Here is a 20645-nt window from a genome sequence, read left to right as displayed (position 1 = left end):
ACGTTCTGTTAAAACAAACAAATTGTCCATAATTCAGTAAATAATCACCATTAAGCCTCTTCAAAGTTATTTAATACAACGTTTTAATGGGGGGGGGGGGGGGATACCTTGAAACAGGTGCTGGGGGAACTTAAAACAGTAGCTAGTTCGACCCTGCCCACAATGGGAGGGGTTGAAGGTTTAACTCCGCCCACCATCAGCTTCGGCCCGTCTGCAACGCTGCAGTCAGGGTCTTCTCGTTTGTTGAGTCTTCTTGTGTCGATAGGTCACGCCTGCAGAGGAAGGAGGTTGAAGCTAAGCTGTGCGCATAGTTATATATCACTGTGCGTTCAACATTCTTCAGTGAAATCTGCACCTTTCAGGTACTAAATGATGCTCTTGAATGGTACATTGTTATGTTGTCTTGTTTGTGTTTTGATGAACATTTCTGACCGAATATTGAGTGGCTTAGAACTTAGAAGTGTGATGTGTCATGTTAGCCGCAAGCTAAGCTACTTAGACGGCAAATGCTAAGATGGCATTTATAGCATCTAATAGGCTTTATGCAGCCATAGTGTGAAGACATTCACAGGTGTTGCCAATGATACTAATGAAGGCTCTGTCAGGGTGCTGATATTGTGCATGTTGGCTCACTGGAAACACTCTGCTGCACCAGTGGGTCTAAAGTTGGGGTCCAGGGACCCTCATGGGCTTCCAAATGGCCCCTTACGGGTGTGTAACTCTTGAGAGTGTACAAATGGAACCACTTGTACACTCTCAGAGTTATGGGGGTCGTGGAAACCACTGTGCTACACTAAATGGAACAGAGCCTTCATTAGTATCATTGGTAACACCTGTGAAGGAAGTGATTATATGGCTGCTGTGCATAGAGCCTATAGCATCTAAGTTGCATCCGCTCATTGTAGGGTTGATAACCACTGGCGTATGGTGAATTCTAACTTTGACCAGGCCAGGGTTCGCGCAACAACGGCTGATAAGTCTATTGAGAATTACCGAGCCATTCCGGGTGGAAAACGGAACGCTCGTCCCAAAATACACTGCCCCATTTTTTTCACGGACCGAGGCCGCCGATTTAGACCCGGCGGAAGGGTGTTTTGGGACGACGGTTCTTCTATTACATTTCTGAATGGAAAGAGGTGCACGTCTCTGCGCAATGGAGAACCGGTTTGACGGTGAAACTGGTTTTCAACTAAAAACTGGTTTTCAACTGGTTTACAATTCGGCCGAATGCAAATGAGCCCCATTTAAAAACAAAGGTGACTTATAGGGTATGAGCTGCTCACCTGCTGCAGCAGCCGCGGGGGGAGGAGGAGAGGAGACAGCTCATTCTTTCAGAATATCCACACAGTTTTGGGGCCAAGCACGTTGGCTGTTATGCTGTTGTAACTCAGTTTCATACCTTCAGGTTGGTTGTTTATGTAGGATGGACACTGTACCCAATATATGGATACTGTAGCAGTATGTTCTTTTTAGTGACACCCCTACATGATCGACGAGTAGATAAATGATGTTTTATGAAACTATGGACAGACACAGGAACAGTGCAGACACAGCATGGTGTCATTTGGGGACCTGCGTTCTTCCATCACTTTGTTTTGCAATTGTGAATGCTGTTATTTTTTTGTTGTACAACTTTTGAGCTGCGATATGAGTAGCCTACACGGTATGGAAGATGACAGCTTGGCTTGCTGTTATGCTGTACCTTTCATGTTGGTCGCACAATGTGCTCCATTCCTAGTTCTTGAATCCGTTGATTTTGCCAAATGTTGCAAGGGAAGACTCTGAGTCTGTGCCATGGCAACCTGGTTTATTTTTCGTTGCGTGATAGTGTCGAGTGGATAACATTATGCAATTATAGGACCTATAACAAGCGAACGGTGGGTTGCAATGCTATTTCTTTTTTCTTTCGCGGAAGCACAGTGAACCCTCCCGTCATGGTAATCACTATTTTTTTACTGTGTGTGTGTGTGTGTGTGTGTGTGTGTGTGTGTGTGTGTGTGTGTGTGTGTGTGTGTGTGTGTGTGTGTGTGTGTGTGTGTGTGTGTTGTATAAAGCAGATGTCTACCAGTGATGACCATCTATCCAGTCATGACTCAGCAGCCCTGAGTCAAGACCTGAGCTCTGCTGCCCCCTGGATGACTGCTGCCTACATGACTCCCATCTTCACCCTTGAGGATAACAACTGCACTGACACTGAGACAGGCTGTGAGTGACACACACACACACACACACACACACACACACACACACACACACACACACACACACACACACACACACACACACACACACACACACACACACACACACACACACACACACACACACACACACACACACACACACACACGCTTTCTCAGGCCCTGTAATATTTAATACAGACATTATCAAGATGTCAAGAACAGAGTACATCCAAGCGAGGTCTGGACTCAAGTCAAGGACACCATAAAATGTGTAAAAAAAATAAATAAAGGTATCTGTGTAATGTGTAATGGACAGTAACACTAATTCATACTTTGTACTCAAACATTTTGATTAGTGTCGCTTGACAAAACTTAAAAAAAATGACCATACAATAATTATTACAAAACAAACCAATTGGTAGAAGAATACATCTAATCAGAATATACATTGATTTGTTCTCTGCTGATGTTACCTTCTCTCTCCTCATTGAAGATCTCACACTCCTTCCTGTGTTTAAAGTGGAGGTTTCCCCTGGACAACAGGAGAGGAGTCCCAATCTGGTCCAGGTGAAACCAGAGCCTCCCCAGATTAAAGAGGAACAACAGGAGAGGAGTCCCAGTCTGGTCAGAGCATCAGAGCCTCTAGCCAGCACCTCAACTGAACACATGAAAAAACAAGCTGATGTAGAGGACTGTGAAACATCACAAAGAAGTAGTGATGACCAGCACCTCTCTTCACGCTGTTCTGAATCTGACATTACTGAGGACAGGGATGATTGGGCTTCACAGTGCTTTAACCAATCTCGCATGAGGACCCATACAGGGGAAAAGCCTTTTGCTTGTTCAGTTTGTAGCAAAAGCTTTAAACAATCAAGCCATCTGAAAGAACACATGAAGATTCATACAGGGGAAAAGCCCTTTAGTTGTTCCGTTTGTAGCAAAAGCTTTAGAAAATCTTCATCTCTGAAAGAACACATGAGGACAAGAACACATTCAGGGGACATATTCAAGCCCTTTAGTTGTTCGGTTTGTAGCAAAAGCTTTAAACTATCTCAACATCTGACAAGACACATGAGGACACATGCAATGGACAAGCGCTATGTTTGTTCTGTTTGTAGCAAAAGCTTTAAAAAATCTGCATATCTGAAAAAACACATGAGGACTCATACAGGGGAAAAGCCAGTTGCTTGTTCAGTTTGTAGCAAAAGCTTTAACAATACTCAAAATCTGAAAATACACATGAGCATTCATACCGGGGAAAAGCCATTTGCTTGTTCAGTTTGTAGCAAAAGCTTTAACCAATCTGGATATCTGAAAAAACACATGAGGACTCATACAGGGGAAAAGCCCTTTGTGTGTTCAGTTTGTAGCAAAAGCTTTAACAGATATGATAATCTGAAAAAGCACACGAGGACACATACAAGGGAAAAGCCATTTACTTGTTCAGTTTGTAGCAAAAGCTTTAACCAATCTGAAAATCTGAAAGAACACATGAGGACTCATACAGGGGACAAGCCCTTTGCTTGTTCAGTTTGTAGCAAAAGCTTTACCCGATCTGGAAGTCTGAAAGAACACACGAGGACACATACAGGGGAAAAGCCATTTGCTTGTTCAGTTTGTAGCAAAAGCTTTACCCAATCTGGAACTCTGAAAACACACATGAGGACTCATACAGGGGACAAGTCCTTGAAGCAAAAGCTTTAGCCAAACTCCAAGTTTTTGTCTCAAATATGCACAAGAATGCTGGTATCTTCATATCTGCTGCTTTCAGCAGCTGACATAAAAAAACTAATCCTAATTAGATAAAATAAGATAACGGTCAAATGGTCTTCTAAAGTCTTGCTTTAACCCTAAATCCTGTCTGTATTAATTTTAATAAAAACAAATGGAAGACCTTTCTGTTTGCTACAGCCTTTCACTGAAGTTATTGAATATGTACTGTAATTTAATTATTTCATTGTCGTTTTCTCTTAACTTTAATTTCATAGAAATGTCCTTTTATAATGTGGTTCCGTTGCACTCTTACTGCTTTGAGTGGTGGTCAAAATCTCAAGACACTTGCTGCTTTGGCTTGATATTTACTCAGGGTCTTTGAGGCACTACTGTACGTGCGTCTCTTTGCACACTACATATGTAACTATTTAGTCTACGTTGTTGTTTGTTGACTAGGGTAGAGCTCATCGTACTCTGATCTCGCACTTATAAGTCGCTCTGTATAAGAGTGTCTGCTATGTCTGCATTGCCATTGTAATCAGAGACACACATCATAGGACAAAATCCCCACAGAGAAATTCAGCCTGGACTTTTGCAAAGATATGCTGAAGTTTACAGGAACTGCCCAAACCATCATTTATTTATTTTTTATTTTTTTGTCTCAGCCAGAGGTGGAGAGTATGTTTTCTTCTCCGTCCTTCCGTGTGTCCGCCAAGCTAACATTGGTCAAGCTTCACGTGACAATATGTTGAAAGGGTGTGCTTTGATTGGCTAGCGAGACGCATGACGAAATAGAAACCTATAAATAGGTGTATCACTTCAAAAAATCATTTATATTTTTTGAAGTGAGCTTCCATCAGCCAAGCTAACATTGGTCAAGTGACACGTGACAATATGTAATATAAATAGGTAAGACAGGATTAATCAAGAACAGTACTGGCGGAGACCTGTGCTCCGAGGAGCACATTTTCTAGTTTTAAGTTAACTCAAATTTTTGCATTTGGGGGTTCCTGGCACAAAACATTTTCAGATGGGGGTACACGATGCTGGTCAATGTAAGGTTTTTATGTTTTATGATTGTGATGTTTTTTTATTACGATTTATGATGTTGATTGTTGTAAGGTTTGACACACAGGCTATTAAGCTCTTGACATCAACCCTATACTGTAGATATACCTTTTTACCCTATACCTTTTTCACCTGTAGACCAGATCTCTTTGCCGAAAGTAGTCTATCCACAAGCTTGTAGATCTGCTATTTTTGCCAAATGTTCGCCCCAGAATAAGGAGGCTATTCATGTGGTTAATTATACTCTGTACCCTGCCTTGTCCAATTTTAGTAAAGGACTATTTCACCCATTATAGCCAACAGACTGGTGAACTAAGATATATCAGACTCTAGTAGATATTTCTATTTGGTACCCGAACCTAACCTTTTCTTATATATTCCTTTGAGACACCTGTGGAAATCCTTGCACCGTTTCAAATGGTTCCACAAACGATAATAACTTTAGGAAACACAGTAGGCTATACACCTCATAAAGAGACTGGAATCTCCTGTCCTGTTTGTTGTTTATTTGGATCCACATTAGCTCCTTAGCTTTCCTTACATGACAGTATAAGAAAACAGTTAAAAACTTAAAATACAACCAAATGTTGAAAAAATGATCTATCTTGATTATTTGTAGTAAATCATTGCATAAATATAACATCTTAATGATACCTCAACAACCATAGTTTCAGATGTACAACTGTACACTGTGTGTGTGTGTGTGTGTGTGTGTGTGTGTGTGTGTGTGTGTGTGTGTGTGTGTGTGTGTGTGTGTGTGTGTGTGTGTGTGTGTGTGTGTGTGTGTGTGTGTGTGTGTGTGTGTGTGTGTGTGTGTGTGTGTGTGTGTGTGTGTGTGTATATGTAAGTGTGTGTGTGTATATATATATATATATATATATATATATATATATATATATATATATATATATATATATAAACAGTGTGCAGTATGAGTTGATAATAATCAAAAAGCAGATTTCATGAGAAATGTATTTAATTTATTTTCTAGTCAGATTACTTGTAGCCTGTATGAGTTCTAATGGAAGACGATGCCGCTCTTTCATTGCTCTATCCGTTACGTGTGTTGTATTGAATTCGTTTTTGAGATTGGAAGCGTAAAAAGACCTTGTGATGAATGGTGCTGGAATGGAGGTGTGTTCAGAGCTTAATCTCTCAAGAACAGATTCTGCTCTGCGAGAGTAAAAAACAGCAGAGGGCGCTGTTTTCCTTTTTATTTGGCGATGGGTTCCCACTTCCCAGATTGATCAGAGCTAAACTTCAGCCGGCCATAAAGGACAGCCGGGACCCTAGATGAAATAATGCCTCTGACAAAAGACAGCTGGGAGATATGAAGTCTGTCCTCCACCAAAGGCCATCTGCTGTTTTTACATGTTTCTACATTTACTTTCTTTCATTCAAAATGACAGTTCTTACCTTTCATAATATTTTCTTCTATATTGGAATATGATAATGTGTTACTTGTGGATGACATTTCACTTCTCAATGTATCCACCTTATTAATGGAAAAAAAATTAAAATCTCACTGGGCTTTGTTAAAAATGATTCCATTATATCATTTAAAGTGTTCCACAGCTTTTCCCATCATATTTACAGTTACACTCATTTGATTTACATTTAAAATACATCCTTTTATTTTTCCTTTTTATATTGGTGACTTGGTTTCTCAGTTTACAGTTGATTTGCCAGTCATCTTTGTTGCCGGTCATGTTTGCCACCCCTTTTTCTACATCCCTTTTAACTCTTTCAAGTCTTGGTTAATCTATGGTGCCCTAAAAAATGTTACAGTACATGTTTTCACTTGTGCATGCATTAAGAATTTCATAAAATGCATTTTCAAAAGCCTCATTTGGATCCCCCTCCTTAGATATTTCAGACCAACATATATTGCCTACATCTTTACGGAACGATTCTTGACAGAACCTCTTGTATGATCTCTTATAGGTACTTTTGCTTTTCTTGCTATGGCCACTATGTTGTGATCACTGCATCCAATAGGAACTGATACTCCCTTAGAGCAGAGGTCAGCAGCATTAGTGAAAATGTGATCTATACAGGTTGATGTCATTTTACCAGTGCTATTTATACTGTACAAATGTGTGTATTTTTGATTAATAGCTTGGGTTAAAAACATCCTCGCTGCACATTGTTGTCCTCCCCTCATCGGGTGGTGGGATACGTGCTAGGGATTTTGCTGCGTCCCCCCTCCCCCATTTCTGGAGCTTTACCACTTGATAACTATCTTTTTATTTTTTACTTTTTGTTTTACTGTTTTTGTCTTGTATACTTATGATTTTCTGTATGTACACTGTTTTGTATGTAGGTCTGTCTGAGTCAGTCCTGCCTAAATGTAAAATGAAAAATCGCAACAAAAAAAAACATGCATTAGTTACAGACACAACTGTATCTGTAGCTGTTACTACTGTACCTGTCTAAACACATGTCACTGTAACATCCTCAGTGTTCTTTTGGAACATAGAGGGTCCATTTGGTATCATGGGCAAGGAGGGAAAGGAGATCAAACAAGAACAAAAATCAAATAACAAATGATCTACATATTTACACATGGATGGTACCTGAGATAAGATATAAAGTGCGTGAGCATAGCAGCAGATGTATACTGTGCATGATGTACAAGTGCTAGAAAAAAACACACACAAAAAGACAGGTCAGTGCGTTGTAGGCCTACATGTAAGGTGCAAAATGTCAGTGCGTGTTGACCGCATAATCCACATAAAGTCAGCTGACACTGGTATAATCCGCAAGTAGGTCCATGAGGAAGAGCAAAGGAGGGGGAAAAAAGGCACTAGTATAATCTACAGGCAGTGGTGGAAAAAGTACTCAAAAGTTCTACTTAAGTAAAAGTATCAAAACTGCAATGAAGTAGCCTACTCCGTTACAATTAAAAATTAAAAATTTACTTGAGTAAAAGTACGAAAGTATTGGTATCAAAATGTACCAAAAGTAAAATTTGAAAGTTCTAAAGTAAAGTACTGAAGTACTAAAATATTTGAAAATAGCAGATGCGACGTGTTGTGAGCTTGTAGATCAGCTATTTTCAAAGGTAGGTATAAAATAAAGCTAAAGTGGTTCATGTATGTTTTATAATATATATGATAATATATAATACTTGTAGTGGAGTAAAAGTACAATATTTGCCTCTGAAATGTAAAGTACCTCACAATTGTACTTGAGTAAATGTACTTAGTTACTTTACACCACTGTCCACAGGTAGGTTCAAGGAAGAGCAAAGGTCTGAGACCAGCCTGACAGCACCGCCTGCGCTCATGCCTTGTTCAGCAGTCTCTGACTCTGAGTCTGGTAATATACAAAACACTAATCCCAGGCACTCCAAGTAGAGTACTGGTGCGAACCCTGTGGGTCCCCAGACCCCACTTTGAGAACCACTGGCTTGGATTACAACAGATATAGGCTATATGCCAAAAGAAGATGTCTACCAATATAACAAACAAGCAAACACATTTGACAAAATCCCTGACTGCTATACAAAGAGAGAACCAGAGAACAGAAGGAACATCTGCAGTGAAGTGTTTCACTCAAGCATTGATGTATGGATGATTATCAGTGCAGGTATAAATGCAGCCACTAGGGGGCACAACCACACAGGAGAAACAACACACACAGCATCTAGAGCAGATATGAACAGTAACACAACAGTAAATAGAAACCAGGCTTTAGTTTCTACAGGTAGAACTACTGCGGAAAAACACCATTTCTACCAAGCTAATCTCGCAAGACATATTCAGAGCTCCGCAAAAAAAAAAAAAAAAAAAAAAAAACATGTTTATGCTTTATCATATTTTCAGGTATTTTCATATTTTTGTGAAAACTGATCCAGGGACAAAATATTAATATATAATATTGTATGTGAGAATAAATGAACGTGTAGAAGTCTTGTGAAAGAGGTTAAAATGTTTAGAAGCCCAAAATAATTATATTAATAATAATAAATATCAGTGAATCTGTGATCTGCTTGTTGAGTCTTCTTCTAGTATTAGTCGGTTGGTCACGCCCATAGGTCACGCCTGCAGAGGAAGGAAGTGGGAGGAGCTCTAAGCGGTGTGTTCAACAATCTTTAGTGAAATCTGGACTTTTCAGGTACTAAATGAGTATTTGTGCTCTTGAATGGTTGAATACATTGTTATGTTGTCTTGTTTGTGTTTAGATGAACATTCTGACCGAATATTGAGTGGTTTAGGTCTAGAAGTGTATTTTTGTTCCTGGTTTAATATTTTAGTTTCCGGTTTCAAACTGTTTCTATGATGTTTAGCCAGTGCGCTCAGTGCTGTATTTTCGAACGCACCGTCACACTCGGTGCGTTCGAAAATACAGCACTGAGCGCACTGGCCAATACAAACTAATAGGCGAGTGTGCTCCGGTGCGCAATTTCCGAACGCACTGTATCGTATATGTCATTAATGTTTCGATGTATTGAGTACAAAGGACCCTAATGGAAACAAGCCATTGTCTTTCTTGGGTGTAAAATCCTCTTAGCAGACCTTGGCTTGTATTGAACTTGGCCCTGAAACATGACTGTCATACCATGACAGTCATGGACCCACTTGTTCCTGGTTTTATATTTCTTCTTTATATTTACAACTCTCACATGTAAACCATTTCAAATATAAAATGCTTACCCCCGAGCCAGGGATGTAGCAAGTTGAGCCGGACCGTGATAAGTACTCGTATCATTCGTATCCCGTATTATTAAATAAAAAGCATTTTAATCCCATAGGCGTCCATTTTCTATTATTAAAAAGAATGCAATACACCTCCCAACCGCTAGTGTCGCGTAGTTGAAAACATCGGAGAAAATGGCTGGCGATCGGATTTAAAAGCTTTTTATTGAACAATACGGAATATACAGGTACTTGCGCCTCAACTTGTTACATTTGTGACTTGGGGGGGTCATTACTTTATATTTTAAATCTGAACGTTTATGTAGATGTAGCAGTTGTGAATGTAAAAAAAAATCGAAAACCAGGAACAAGTGGTTCCATGACGCTTGTGACAGACGAGCGCCCTGTGAACCATGACGATTGACTAGTATTGAACTGTAATTTCCTGTGCTTTTTTTGTGCAAACTGCTAAAGTATTCAATCAATCAATCAATCAATCAATCAATCAGTCATGTTAGCCGCAAGCTAAGCTACTTAGATGCCAGCCTATAAATGCCAAGATAAGCATTTATAGCATCTAAGTAATATATCCGCTCATTGTAGGGTTAATAACGACCTGGAATGCAGGATACGCAGCGGGCGTCCCTTGTTTCAAAGATGAAGTGGTCAAAGTACAGATTACAACTCAGGTCCAGTTTACTAAGTCTAGACTCTAAGTAGGTTTCAATCAGTGGTCCGGGGACCACCAGTGTTCCTTGAGGGGGTTCCAGGGGGTCCCCAGACAAATGAATAGTCAGTAACCAAATTGAACCTTGTGTGTCTGTAACTCTGAGACAAATGGAACCAAATGGACCCGTTAGGGTCCATTTGGTTCCATTTGTACACTCCCAGAGTTACATGAACACTGATTATGATACTGCTGTGTAGATTGGGACCCCCAAGGAATCAAACTGGTTGAGTCCCTGGCATAGTTTTTCAAATGGGGGTCCCTGGACTAATATGTGTCAATTTGGGGGTCCTTGACCCAAAAAAGGTCGAAAACCACTGCTCTAGAGGGTTTTTAACAACCTGTATTATAGTATTTAGCCTACAGTACATGAGCTGTTTGAACTTGTAAGATGTCTCATTGATTGATGACCAAAAATTAGGAACAAACAACAAAGAATCCATTAGTTTCCAAATAAGGGATGATAACGTATTTCAAGGGACAGTTTGCAACCCAACATGTATATCTGCTCATTGTACAAGACGGCATGTGGCCATTAATGGTTCAACACACGTTATGTGCATTTTGATTGTGTTTAGTACAGTAACAGATGCATAATAAGGTTGCTATTGTATGTGTGTGCTTAACTTATGACTACGCATTTGTGTTAAAGGAATAGTTCACCCAAGAAATGACTATATTTCTATTGTTTATATCTACCCCATGATGCGTTGAATACAAGGATACTTTATGTTTGTATAACATTCCTTTATGGTGAATGAAGAATCCAAAATACAAAGAAAATACTTGATTCATTGAAGTAAATTGAGGCCAAGTTTAACGGCAGCAAAACTATATAAAAAAATCTGGTTATAAACGACAAAACAACTTTCAATTGTGAAAATGTTCACATACAATCATGTCATGTCCAACATAGGGACACCAAGATAAAAGTGGTCAACTGTGCAACTACATTTCTTTTAATTGTGATATAACTACATGGAATAACCATCACTGTGTGTGTGGCCCAACAGAGCCCCCACCAGCAATGGCTGACCAAACAGAACGGACCACACTGGTTCCCAACGAAGAGGAGGCTTTTGCACTTGAGCCCATCGACATCAAAGGTCTGTGCGTCACATTTAAATGAAAGTATTCCATCAGTTAAAACGTAGTCCCAATGTAGCAATGCAGAAGCTTTTTCATTTGGCTTGAATATTTATCTGGTTGCACCGTGCATGTTGTCACAGATAGTGGGGGTTCAGATACATAGATTAGTGATGGTCTTTTCCTGTTTGTTAGATTTTTTTCCAGTAGTTTATTAGTAGAGAATTTTACAAAGCTGCTAAAAAAAAATCAAAATATTTGAAAAACACACACAATTAAAGTCTGACAGTTGCTCTTAACTTGTCACTAGGGCTGTGAAACTTCTGCTATCTCACAAATCGATTTGATTCCGATTATTGGGGTCACGAATATTTTCAAAACAAACGATTCTCGATTAAAAAACTTTCAAAAATGTCATTATACAAAAATACTACAGAATTGATTCTGAATCGTCCAAAATGAGAATCGCGATTCTTATTCGAAATCTATTTTTCCCACATCCCTACTTGTCACTAGTGTTTAACTTATTTAATTCCTGGGAATTTTCAGACCTTTTCCCGGGCTTCCCGGGAATTCCGTTAAAGGATAAAAAAAAAAGAAGTGCCCACTAAAATGCATTTATTTGTAGATACTTAAATAGCCAATTTTACATCGAGGTGCCCAAATGTCCCTATTGTGTCCACCTATGAACGTGCACTAATAATGACTTACGTTGATTTTTTAAAATCAATAAATATAGTATTTCTTAATTATGAATAATCATAGCTTGTAGATTGGCTATTTTCACCATTTTACATTTTCAAAATGAACAGTTTCTACCCGACAGCAACAATATATAGTCTATATATGGTTCTCTATCAGTATATGAGTCAGTTTGAGCAAATTTCATTCTAATTTGCTACTATGACTGCCTATGAATTTCATGGGCCTGGGTAGGGCCACCTGGCCTGGCGGAGATCTGCCCTGTTGCACAGCAGCACAGCAGCAGGTGAAGACAATTAACTTAAACGAGGAGCTGCGCTGTGCACCCAAAACGCACTCAAACAATGTCAAAATATCACATTCCAGCTGCTGAAATAAACGTTCCATTTGTATCATTGTTGACAAGAGAACAGAACATGGATGTTGTTTGCAAAAGGATTATTTATTTATTGTCCATCAGAGCGCCGGTGAGGTCACAGCTTATCTCTACTTTTGTAGGATATTGATAGCCTAAACTTGTAATTTGTTTGCAGTTATTAATTTATATTAGGCTACTTGCTGGATATTAAGACTCAATTTTGGGATGTTGGCTGCATGTTGTCAAATGTATTCATCTATATTTTGTTGTTGATCAAATGTTGGGTTTTGTAGTGTGATTTTGATGTGCACATGCATGCGCTGCCACTGACAATGAATGAGACAGACAGCTGTTGTGCAGTTCACTTGTTCTACTGGGTACTAGTTCTACTAGTACTAGTAAAATAGTAGTTTGAACGTTCTAAAATGCAAGTGTAGGTAGGGTAGGCTATGTGGGTGCAGATGAGCACAGGGAACCCCGGGCCCTACAGAAGACATATCAGCAGATCTACAGGCTATTGAGCTGTCCCGGTCTTAAAGGGTAAAACATGACAGAGCAATAAAACATGACAACCAGAAGGTTAGTGTATGCCCAGAATTAGGAAGAATGTTTTCATGAGTGTATGCCCAGAAGATGACCAGATTGACGGACAGAGTCAGATGCGTGAAAAAGGCTGACAAAGGCATGACAAATGCAGGGAGGCAGAATTTGACAGGAGAGCATAAATAATAGCGGATAAGTTGAGTGCAGCCAGAGAGCAGCCCTGTCCTAGTATCCCCGGACCATAGAAACAGTGGAGGAAAGGACCTGATGAGATCATGATGTTTGCTCCTCTATGGTCTCAGGAGGGACACCGAGGAGAATCCTAATGTCACACTGAGATTAGGAGACAAGGAAACAATGAGATAATGCCTAATAATCCTTGTCTCCTAATCAAGAGATGGGAGGAGTAAGAGGAGTAAGAGAAGAAGATATATATAGGTTTTAAGAGAGAGAGAGAGGTCAGAGATATTAGGGAGAGCAGCTCGTCCACATCGATCGTTGTAACGCTTATGCTTGCTGTACTTTGCTTTAATAAACACTTTGTTGATATAACTAACTTCAAGTTTGATAGTGCATCATTCTACCAATCCATCTTAATAGAAGACCAAAGGATCCCTCACGGATTATTCCCGACAGCTACATTTATGAAAATCGGACCACATCGGTCTAATACTTTCTCTCTCCCTGGAATATAGGCTCGAAATCAAACCTACCTACTGTTTATGCAGCGTTTCACTTGATGTTGAATCTCAACTAGTCAACTGGTGTCTACCGTATTGACAGCAGAGGAAACGGTGAAATCAGCGTGTGCAGGGCAGGCAGGGGGCATCACGGCTGTTACTACTGTTACATTCAGTGCGTCCCATATTTCACAACGGGACGATGGGACCCAGCCCTGGTCGGCAACGCGGCAAGTAACTCCGCGCTGTAGATAGGCCTTTCTACTAATTAGTATTCATTTCTAACAAGAAAAAAAACACACGGTAAATAACCCAAGTAACACTACTTGTCACACCGTCCAGTTCATCTTCGTCTCCGTTTTCTCCCCACATAGTGAAGGAGACGAAGGTGAAGCGTAAGAGGAAGCTGATTGTGGACCGCGTGAAGGAGCTGAACAGTAAGACCATCAGAGCCCAGCTGTCTGACTACTCTGACATCGTCACCACCCTGGACCTGGCCCCGCCCACCAAGAAGCTGATGATGTGGAAGGAGACGGGCGGAGTGGAGAAGCTCTTCTCTCTCCCTGCACAGCCGCTTTGGAACGCCAGGCTGCTCAAGGCAACACAAACACTTTTCATGTAAACGGACGGAAGCGGGGTTCCAACAGGTCAAGGGATTTCTGGAATGTCAGGGAAGGTTTTCTTTATTTGTTTTTTTTTTGGGGCTTTATTTTAATGCCTTTATTTTTTAGATAGGGAAAGTAGGCTGACAGGAAATGGGGAGAGAGATGGGGGGGGGGGGGGTTGACACGCCGGCAAAGGTCGTCGGGATCGGGAGTCGAACCCGCGACACGCTGTCAGGCTGGCATTGCAGCCTAGGGTGCCTGGACCGTCACGCTAGTATGCTACGGCCCAGGCCGTCAGGGAAGATTTTTTTAACCAGTCAGGGTCTGTGCATAATTGTAGCCCCAGGTTTACAGAAGGTGGCAAACCCCGTTTCATGTTCATTTTTCCATTGCTTCCCCGTTTGTTTGGCTCAGCAGCACGTTTGAACTGGAAACACACATGTGTTTCCAGTTCAAGTCTGCTGCCGACTCCAGCCAATCAAACAAAACTATGGGAAAATAAATTAATTGTTATGTATTATTATTGGTCATGGAATATCTTTGATTCTTGTTTTAGTTTTAAGAAAAAAAAAAAAAAAATCTTTATATATAACTCTTTCTGTCCCTAGATGTTCACACGATGCCTGACGCCACTGGTCCCAGACGAGCTGAGGAAGAGGAGAAAAGGCGGTGAAGCCGACAACCTGGACGAGTTCCTCAAGGACCGGGAGAACCCTGATGTACCCCGAGAGGACAACATGAGCCAGCAGCAGCGAGACATCATTGGTAAGTGTGTGTGTGTGTGTGTGTGTGTGTGTGTGTACCTTATCGATATTTTAAGAATGAGAATAGACAGATGCATACTCCCTTTTCATACTATATCATCACACTGCTTCTTGCAATAACCACTTTCAATCTGGCATCCCTATTTTGGGCATGTCATCATAGGCCAAAAATGTTAAATGAAATAAAATAAACATTTCAAAATGTTACATTTTTGTAAAGTTTTTGTTTAAATAAAATGAAGGTGCATGAGAAATGTGACATCTAGGACATTTTACCGTGAGGTAAAATTCCAAACAGTTTTTAGATAGCTTCTTTGGTGGAGTCTGGTTGTAAAATGTCTGCCATCATTACCAAATGGATCTGAATCAATTAAAGTGACGTGTAATTCAACGTGTTGTGTACATTGAGTACAGCGTTCTACCGAGTCAGGTTTTTCTTGTGTCTGAGGAGTCTGTGTGCCTACTGGATTGCAAGGGAGGAACGTAAGCTGCAGTTAGACTGCTGTCTCTGTGATCTTGCAAATCCAGCAGCTGTGTAAGGTTACAGGCGCCCAGGCATACATATATTTAAATTATTTGCATCTTAATTGGTGCATTTACAGTATATGAATGAATGAATGAATGAATGAATGAATGAAATTTTTATTTTCGTGTCATGCCACGATTTTTTGGCCCATCCCATATGGGATTATATGACACATTACACAGAAAGAAAACAAGACATTAACAGTCCTTCCTGTTCATAGTACGTCCTTCCTTATAACATACCAAATAAATAAAACATGCATACAGTAATTATATGAACAAAATAAGAACAAAAACAAGACGATGCCATTTTACATGTAAATGGCCCTCCTCCTCATTGACCAGGCATTGTCAAGAAATGAAGCAAATGAAAAAATGTTTCGTTGGAATAGACGTTTCAGTTTCTCTGAGTCATCCAACCACACAAATTCATACTTAGGATCTACCTTATTAAAAAGTCTCTGCCTGATAGAGTTGTAGAATGGACAATACAAAACAAAATGCATTTCATTTTCAATTTCATTAAGATCACACAAACCACATAATCTATCCTCCTCAATCGTACCTACATATCTACCCGTCTCAATATGAAGACCAAGTATGCCAGCCCTGATTTGAGCACATAGGCTTCGTTTCTTTTTTGACAAATGATACAATACATAATTTTCTGGACAATAGACATGCTTTATCTCACAATAAGTGCGGAGCTTTGGTTTATTCCATATATCCAGAGCCCATCTGTCCTTTACTTGTTGAAAAATATTTTCTTTTATTATCATACTCTCTACTTTTTCTTTATTATAAAAATGGTCTTCATACCCTGCTCTCAAAAGAATGTCATACATGTCCGTAGCCCATGCGCCCTTGATCAAAATGTCCCACTCGAAGACCTTTCTTACAATTCTATTGGTGTTCAACCCCAGTATTCTATTCCACAAGCGTACCATGTGCTCACTCCACCGTACCTCATTGGGTTCCCACCCCATATCTCCCATGATGGCCAGGGTTGGCATAAATTTGTGTACTCCCAAGAAGTACCGCATTGCTCTATTGTGGACAGCCTCACTTTTAGGATATTGCTTAAATCCCCAAACTCCTGCTACATAATCCAACACTGGACAGACACAAGCCTGGTATAGTTTGGAGTAGGTAGAGAAACCAATATCCCTCAGGGTCTTTGTTTTAGCTATGACTCCCCCTAGTGCTCTATTTGCTGATTCTGTCAATAGAGTAGTTCCTTTTATAAAATGCATATGCTCATCCAAATAAAAGCCCAGATATTTATAGAACTTTGTATAATTCAACTTTGATCCCCCAAATTGGAATTGGAAGTCACTTGTGCACATGGCAGGGTTTTTTAAAATGCATGATTTCAGTTTTCTTTTCATTCATCAAAAGTCTCCATTTTTTACACCAGTTACTTGCACATGTTAGCATTCTTTGTAAATCAAATTCTGTCTCTGCTATCAAGATAATGTCATCTGCATACATTAAAATGCTGACATATTCACTTCCACATTTGACTCCGCAATTTAGTGATTTGATTTGATTAGCTAAATCATTAATATATACAGCGAACAAGGTAGGGGACAAAGCGTCCCCCTGTTTCACTCCTGATGGTGTGGGGAACCAGTTGGTACAGGCATCATTTACCTTTACACATGCTTGTGTGTATCTTTATCCAAGGTGCTTTACAATGTGCATTACATTAACCCATTAACACACCGACGGCAAAAGAAACCATGCAAGGCACCACCCTGCTCATTGGGAGCAGTTAGGGGTTTAGTGTCTTGCTCAAGTACAATTGGACATTAACTCTGCGAGAGCCGGGGTTCGAACTGAGAACCTTCCGTTTCCCAAGTGGCCACTCTACCTCCTGAGCCACTGCCGCCGACAATCTTAATTGTTACAGTCAAATGTTCTGTTTTATTTTTAATATTCAAATCTATATTTCAATGTGGAATATCTGTTCAGTTGATTGATTGATTGATTGATTGATTGAATAACATAGCAATTACATTTATAATACTTTGTCTAAAAGGTCCGTCCAAAAAAGTCCTTGCGGTCTTGTTTCCATTGGGGTCCTTGGTATTGAATTCATAGACATATATAGTAGCAACCAAACAGTTCAAATATCAACACAAAATTGCAGAAAAAAATAACATTTGTACAAAATGGGGGGGGGGTCTGTCTAATGGGAAAATGGTACTAAAAAGTTGCATATTATATCTTTGTTGTAGGATGGAAACCTGTGTTCCAATGGATCCACTATAGTTATTATTTAGTCACAAGCTCATTGATTTGTTCTCTGCTGATTGTCCTCATTATAGATCTCACACTCCTTCCCGTGTTTAAAGAGGTTTCCCCTGGACAACAGGAGAGCAGCCCCAGTCTGGTCCAGGGGAAACTAGAACCTCCACAGATTAAAGAGGAACAGGAGGAGAGGAGTCCCAGTCTGGTCCAGGTGAAACTAGAACCTTCACAGATTAAAGAGGAACAGGAGGAGAGCAGTCACAGTCTGGTCCAGGTGAAACTAGAACCTTCACAGATTAAAGAGGAACAGGAGGAGAGCAGTCTTAGTCTGTTCCAGGTGAAACTAGAACCTCCACAGATTAAAGAGGAACAGGAGGAGAGGAGTCCCAGTCTGGTCCAGGTGAAACTAGAACCTCCACAGATTAAAGAGGAACAGGAGGAGAGCAGTCTTAGTCTGGTCCAGGTGAAACTAGAACTTCCACAGATTAAAGAGGAACAGGAGGAGAGGAGTCCCAGTCTGGTCCAGGTGAAACTAGAACCTCCACAGATTAAAGAGGAACAGGAGGAGAGAAGTCCCAGTCTGGTCCAGGTGAAACTAGAACCACCACAGATTAAAGAGGAACAGGAGGAGAGAAGTCCCAGTCTGGTCCAGGTGAAATTAGAACCTCCACAGATTAAAGAGGAACAGGAGGAGGAGTTACTTCAAAGACCAGAGGAGGCTGCCGGGTCATCGTTGACATTACTAGCAGTTAAAAGTGAAGATGATGAAGAAAAAAACAGAGAGCCAGAGCCTCTAGCCAGCACCTCAGCTGAACACATGAAAACACAAGCCTATGTAGAGCACTGTGGAACATCACAACCAACTAGTGATAACCAGCACCTCTCTTCACATTGTTCTGAATCTGACATTACTGAGGACAGTGCTGACTGGGCTTCACAGTGTTCTGAATCTGACATTACTGAGGACAGTGCTGACTGGGCTTCACAGTGTTCTGAATCTGCTACTGAAGACGGTGATGGGTGGGAGAACAGTGGTGGTCAGCCTGTTTTAAACACACTGAAATCACACACGACACGTGTGGAAGGAAGAAGGTTGTCTTTGAGAAACAAGTTGTCCCCGAGCATGAAATCATCAAAACAAACACCATCCATGAGGAGTCGAACAGGAAAGAAAAGCTTTTGTTGTAAAGAGTGTGGAAAAGTATGTGGTTACAAGGCTGATCTGATAAAACACATGAGGATTCATACAGGGGACAAGCCCTTTGCTTGTTCAGTTTGTAGCAAAAGCTATAACCTATCTCACCATCTGAAATCACACATGAGGACTCACACAGGGGAAAAGCCATTTGCTTGTTCAGTTTGTAGCAAAAGCTTTAACAATACTCAAAATCTGAAAATACACATGACTATTCATACAGGGGAAAAGCCATTTGCTTGTTCAGTTTGTAGCAAAAGCTTTAGCCAATCTCACCATCTTAAATCACACCTGCGGATACATACAAGGAAGCCTTTTGCTTGTTCAGTTTGTAGCAAAAGCTTTAGCCGTACTCACAATCTGAAGATGCACATGAAGACTCATACACGTAATAAAAAAAACTTTTAGTTGCAGTTTGTGTGGCTAATGATTTGGTCAAAGGTAACCCATTAACTATTGTTAATCGTGATTAATTATATTAATTATCACCATTAATTGCGCACATTGTGGTCTCTGTAACAGGACTTGTGGTATCACCTGCAGGGACAGAGAGTATTTGTCTAAAATATGTCTCAAATATGAACGCTGGTGTCTTCATCTCTACGGATTTCAGCAGCTGGCATAAAAAAAGAAATCCTAATTAAATGAGTAAATAGAAATCTGTATTAATGCTCTTTGAATTAAAAAGAAATGGAAGACCTTTCTGTTTGTCACAGCCTTTCACTGATATGAGGTTATTGATTCTGAACTTAATTTAATCATTTTATTGTATTGGTATTTTCTATTCTCAATTATTAATATTAACTCATTAGTTTTAGAAAGTTTGATTGCATCCATGTTTTGAAAATGTCGCCATGTCGGTCAGGCAGGAGGTGAGGGTGGAGTGGGTGATGGCAGTGATGGTTCTGGAGGGGAGGTAGAGTTGTGTATCATGTTCATAATAGTGGAAACGGAGGCCATGTCTGTGAAGTATCTGTCCAAGGGGGAGCATGTACAGGATGAAGAGGAGAGGACCAAGTACTGAGCTTTGGGGGACGTCGTGGGTGACAGGAGATTTGAATGATTGGCAGTTGTTAATGGAGATTAAATGACGTTTGCCAGTGAGGTATGATTTGAACCAGGAGAGGGCAGTGTCAGGGATTCCAAGGGTGGATTTGAGGCGTGAGATGAGTATGGAATGGTGTATGGTATGAAAAGCAGCACTGAGGTCAAGGAGGACGAGGATGTTGAGTAAGCCAGTGTCAGAGGATAGCAGAACGTCATGTGTTACTTTGATGAGGGCAGTCTCTGTGCTGCATTTGGTGCGGAAGCCGGATTGAAATTGTTCTTAGAGGTCATTTGTTTCCAGGTATGTAGTGATTTGGGTAGCGACAACACATTCCAGGATTTCTGACAGAAATGGGAGGTTTGAGAACATCCGGTAATTATTGGGGGAGTCAGGGTCAAGACCATGTTTTAATTGTATACAAATGTCCTTTTATAATGCGTTTCTGTTGCTCTTACTGCTCTAAATGCTCAAGACAGGGATATAGGCCAGAGCTTTTTTACATTCCCTCTGTCCCTCTACAGTAATTGGAGTAATAGACCCTCTTCTAGAAGTTTA

General features: G+C 40.3%; 2 protein-coding genes across 3 annotated transcripts; both read left to right on the top strand.

Annotated features, from left to right (window-relative positions):
- Positions 1-263: 263 nt before the first annotated feature.
- Positions 264-9174, top strand: LOC311061636 (uncharacterized protein; the record flags this gene model as incomplete). Its single annotated transcript, XM_084080327.1, has 4 exons — positions 264-362; positions 2058-2205; positions 2677-2807; positions 9151-9174. Exons 2-4 carry the CDS (start codon positions 2058-2060, stop codon positions 9172-9174), a joined length of 303 nt encoding a protein of 100 aa, XP_083936453.1. The 5' UTR covers positions 264-362.
- Positions 9042-19455, top strand: LOC311062472 (uncharacterized protein). Of its 2 annotated transcripts, XM_084081530.1 has the most exons (5): positions 9042-9083; positions 11345-11437; positions 14075-14298; positions 14914-15070; positions 17925-19455. In XM_084081530.1, exons 2-5 carry the CDS (start codon positions 11359-11361, stop codon positions 19448-19450), a joined length of 1986 nt encoding a protein of 661 aa, XP_083937656.1. In that variant the 5' UTR covers positions 9042-9083; positions 11345-11358; the 3' UTR covers positions 19451-19455. The 2 variants fall into 2 exon arrangements, with proteins under 2 accessions (XP_083937656.1, XP_083937655.1); XM_084081529.1 differs by lacking the exon at positions 9042-9083 and having other exon boundaries at positions 11340-11437.
- Positions 19456-20645: the final 1190 nt, after the last annotated feature.

This window comes from Gymnoscopelus microlampas (genome assembly GCF_963454915.1).
Source record: "Gymnoscopelus microlampas genome assembly, chromosome: 15".
In the NCBI taxonomy this organism is placed as follows: Eukaryota; Metazoa; Chordata; class Actinopteri; order Myctophiformes; family Myctophidae; genus Gymnoscopelus; species Gymnoscopelus microlampas.
The sequence above is the reverse complement of the archived record's forward strand: the minus strand, read 5'-3'. Positions and strand labels throughout refer to the sequence as shown.

Excerpts from the sequence above, each read along its gene's own strand:
- LOC311062472 (XM_084081530.1), top strand. The coding sequence starts at position 11,359 with ATGGCTGACCAAACAGAACGGACCACACTGGTTCCCAACGAAGAGGAG. Across the intron at positions 14,299-14,913 it reads GGAACGCCAGGCTGCTCAAG|ATGTTCACACGATGCCTGAC; the intron begins GCAACACAAACA and ends TTCTGTCCCTAG. Across the intron at positions 15,071-17,924 it reads GCAGCAGCGAGACATCATTG|ATCTCACACTCCTTCCCGTG; the intron begins GTAAGTGTGTGT and ends TCCTCATTATAG.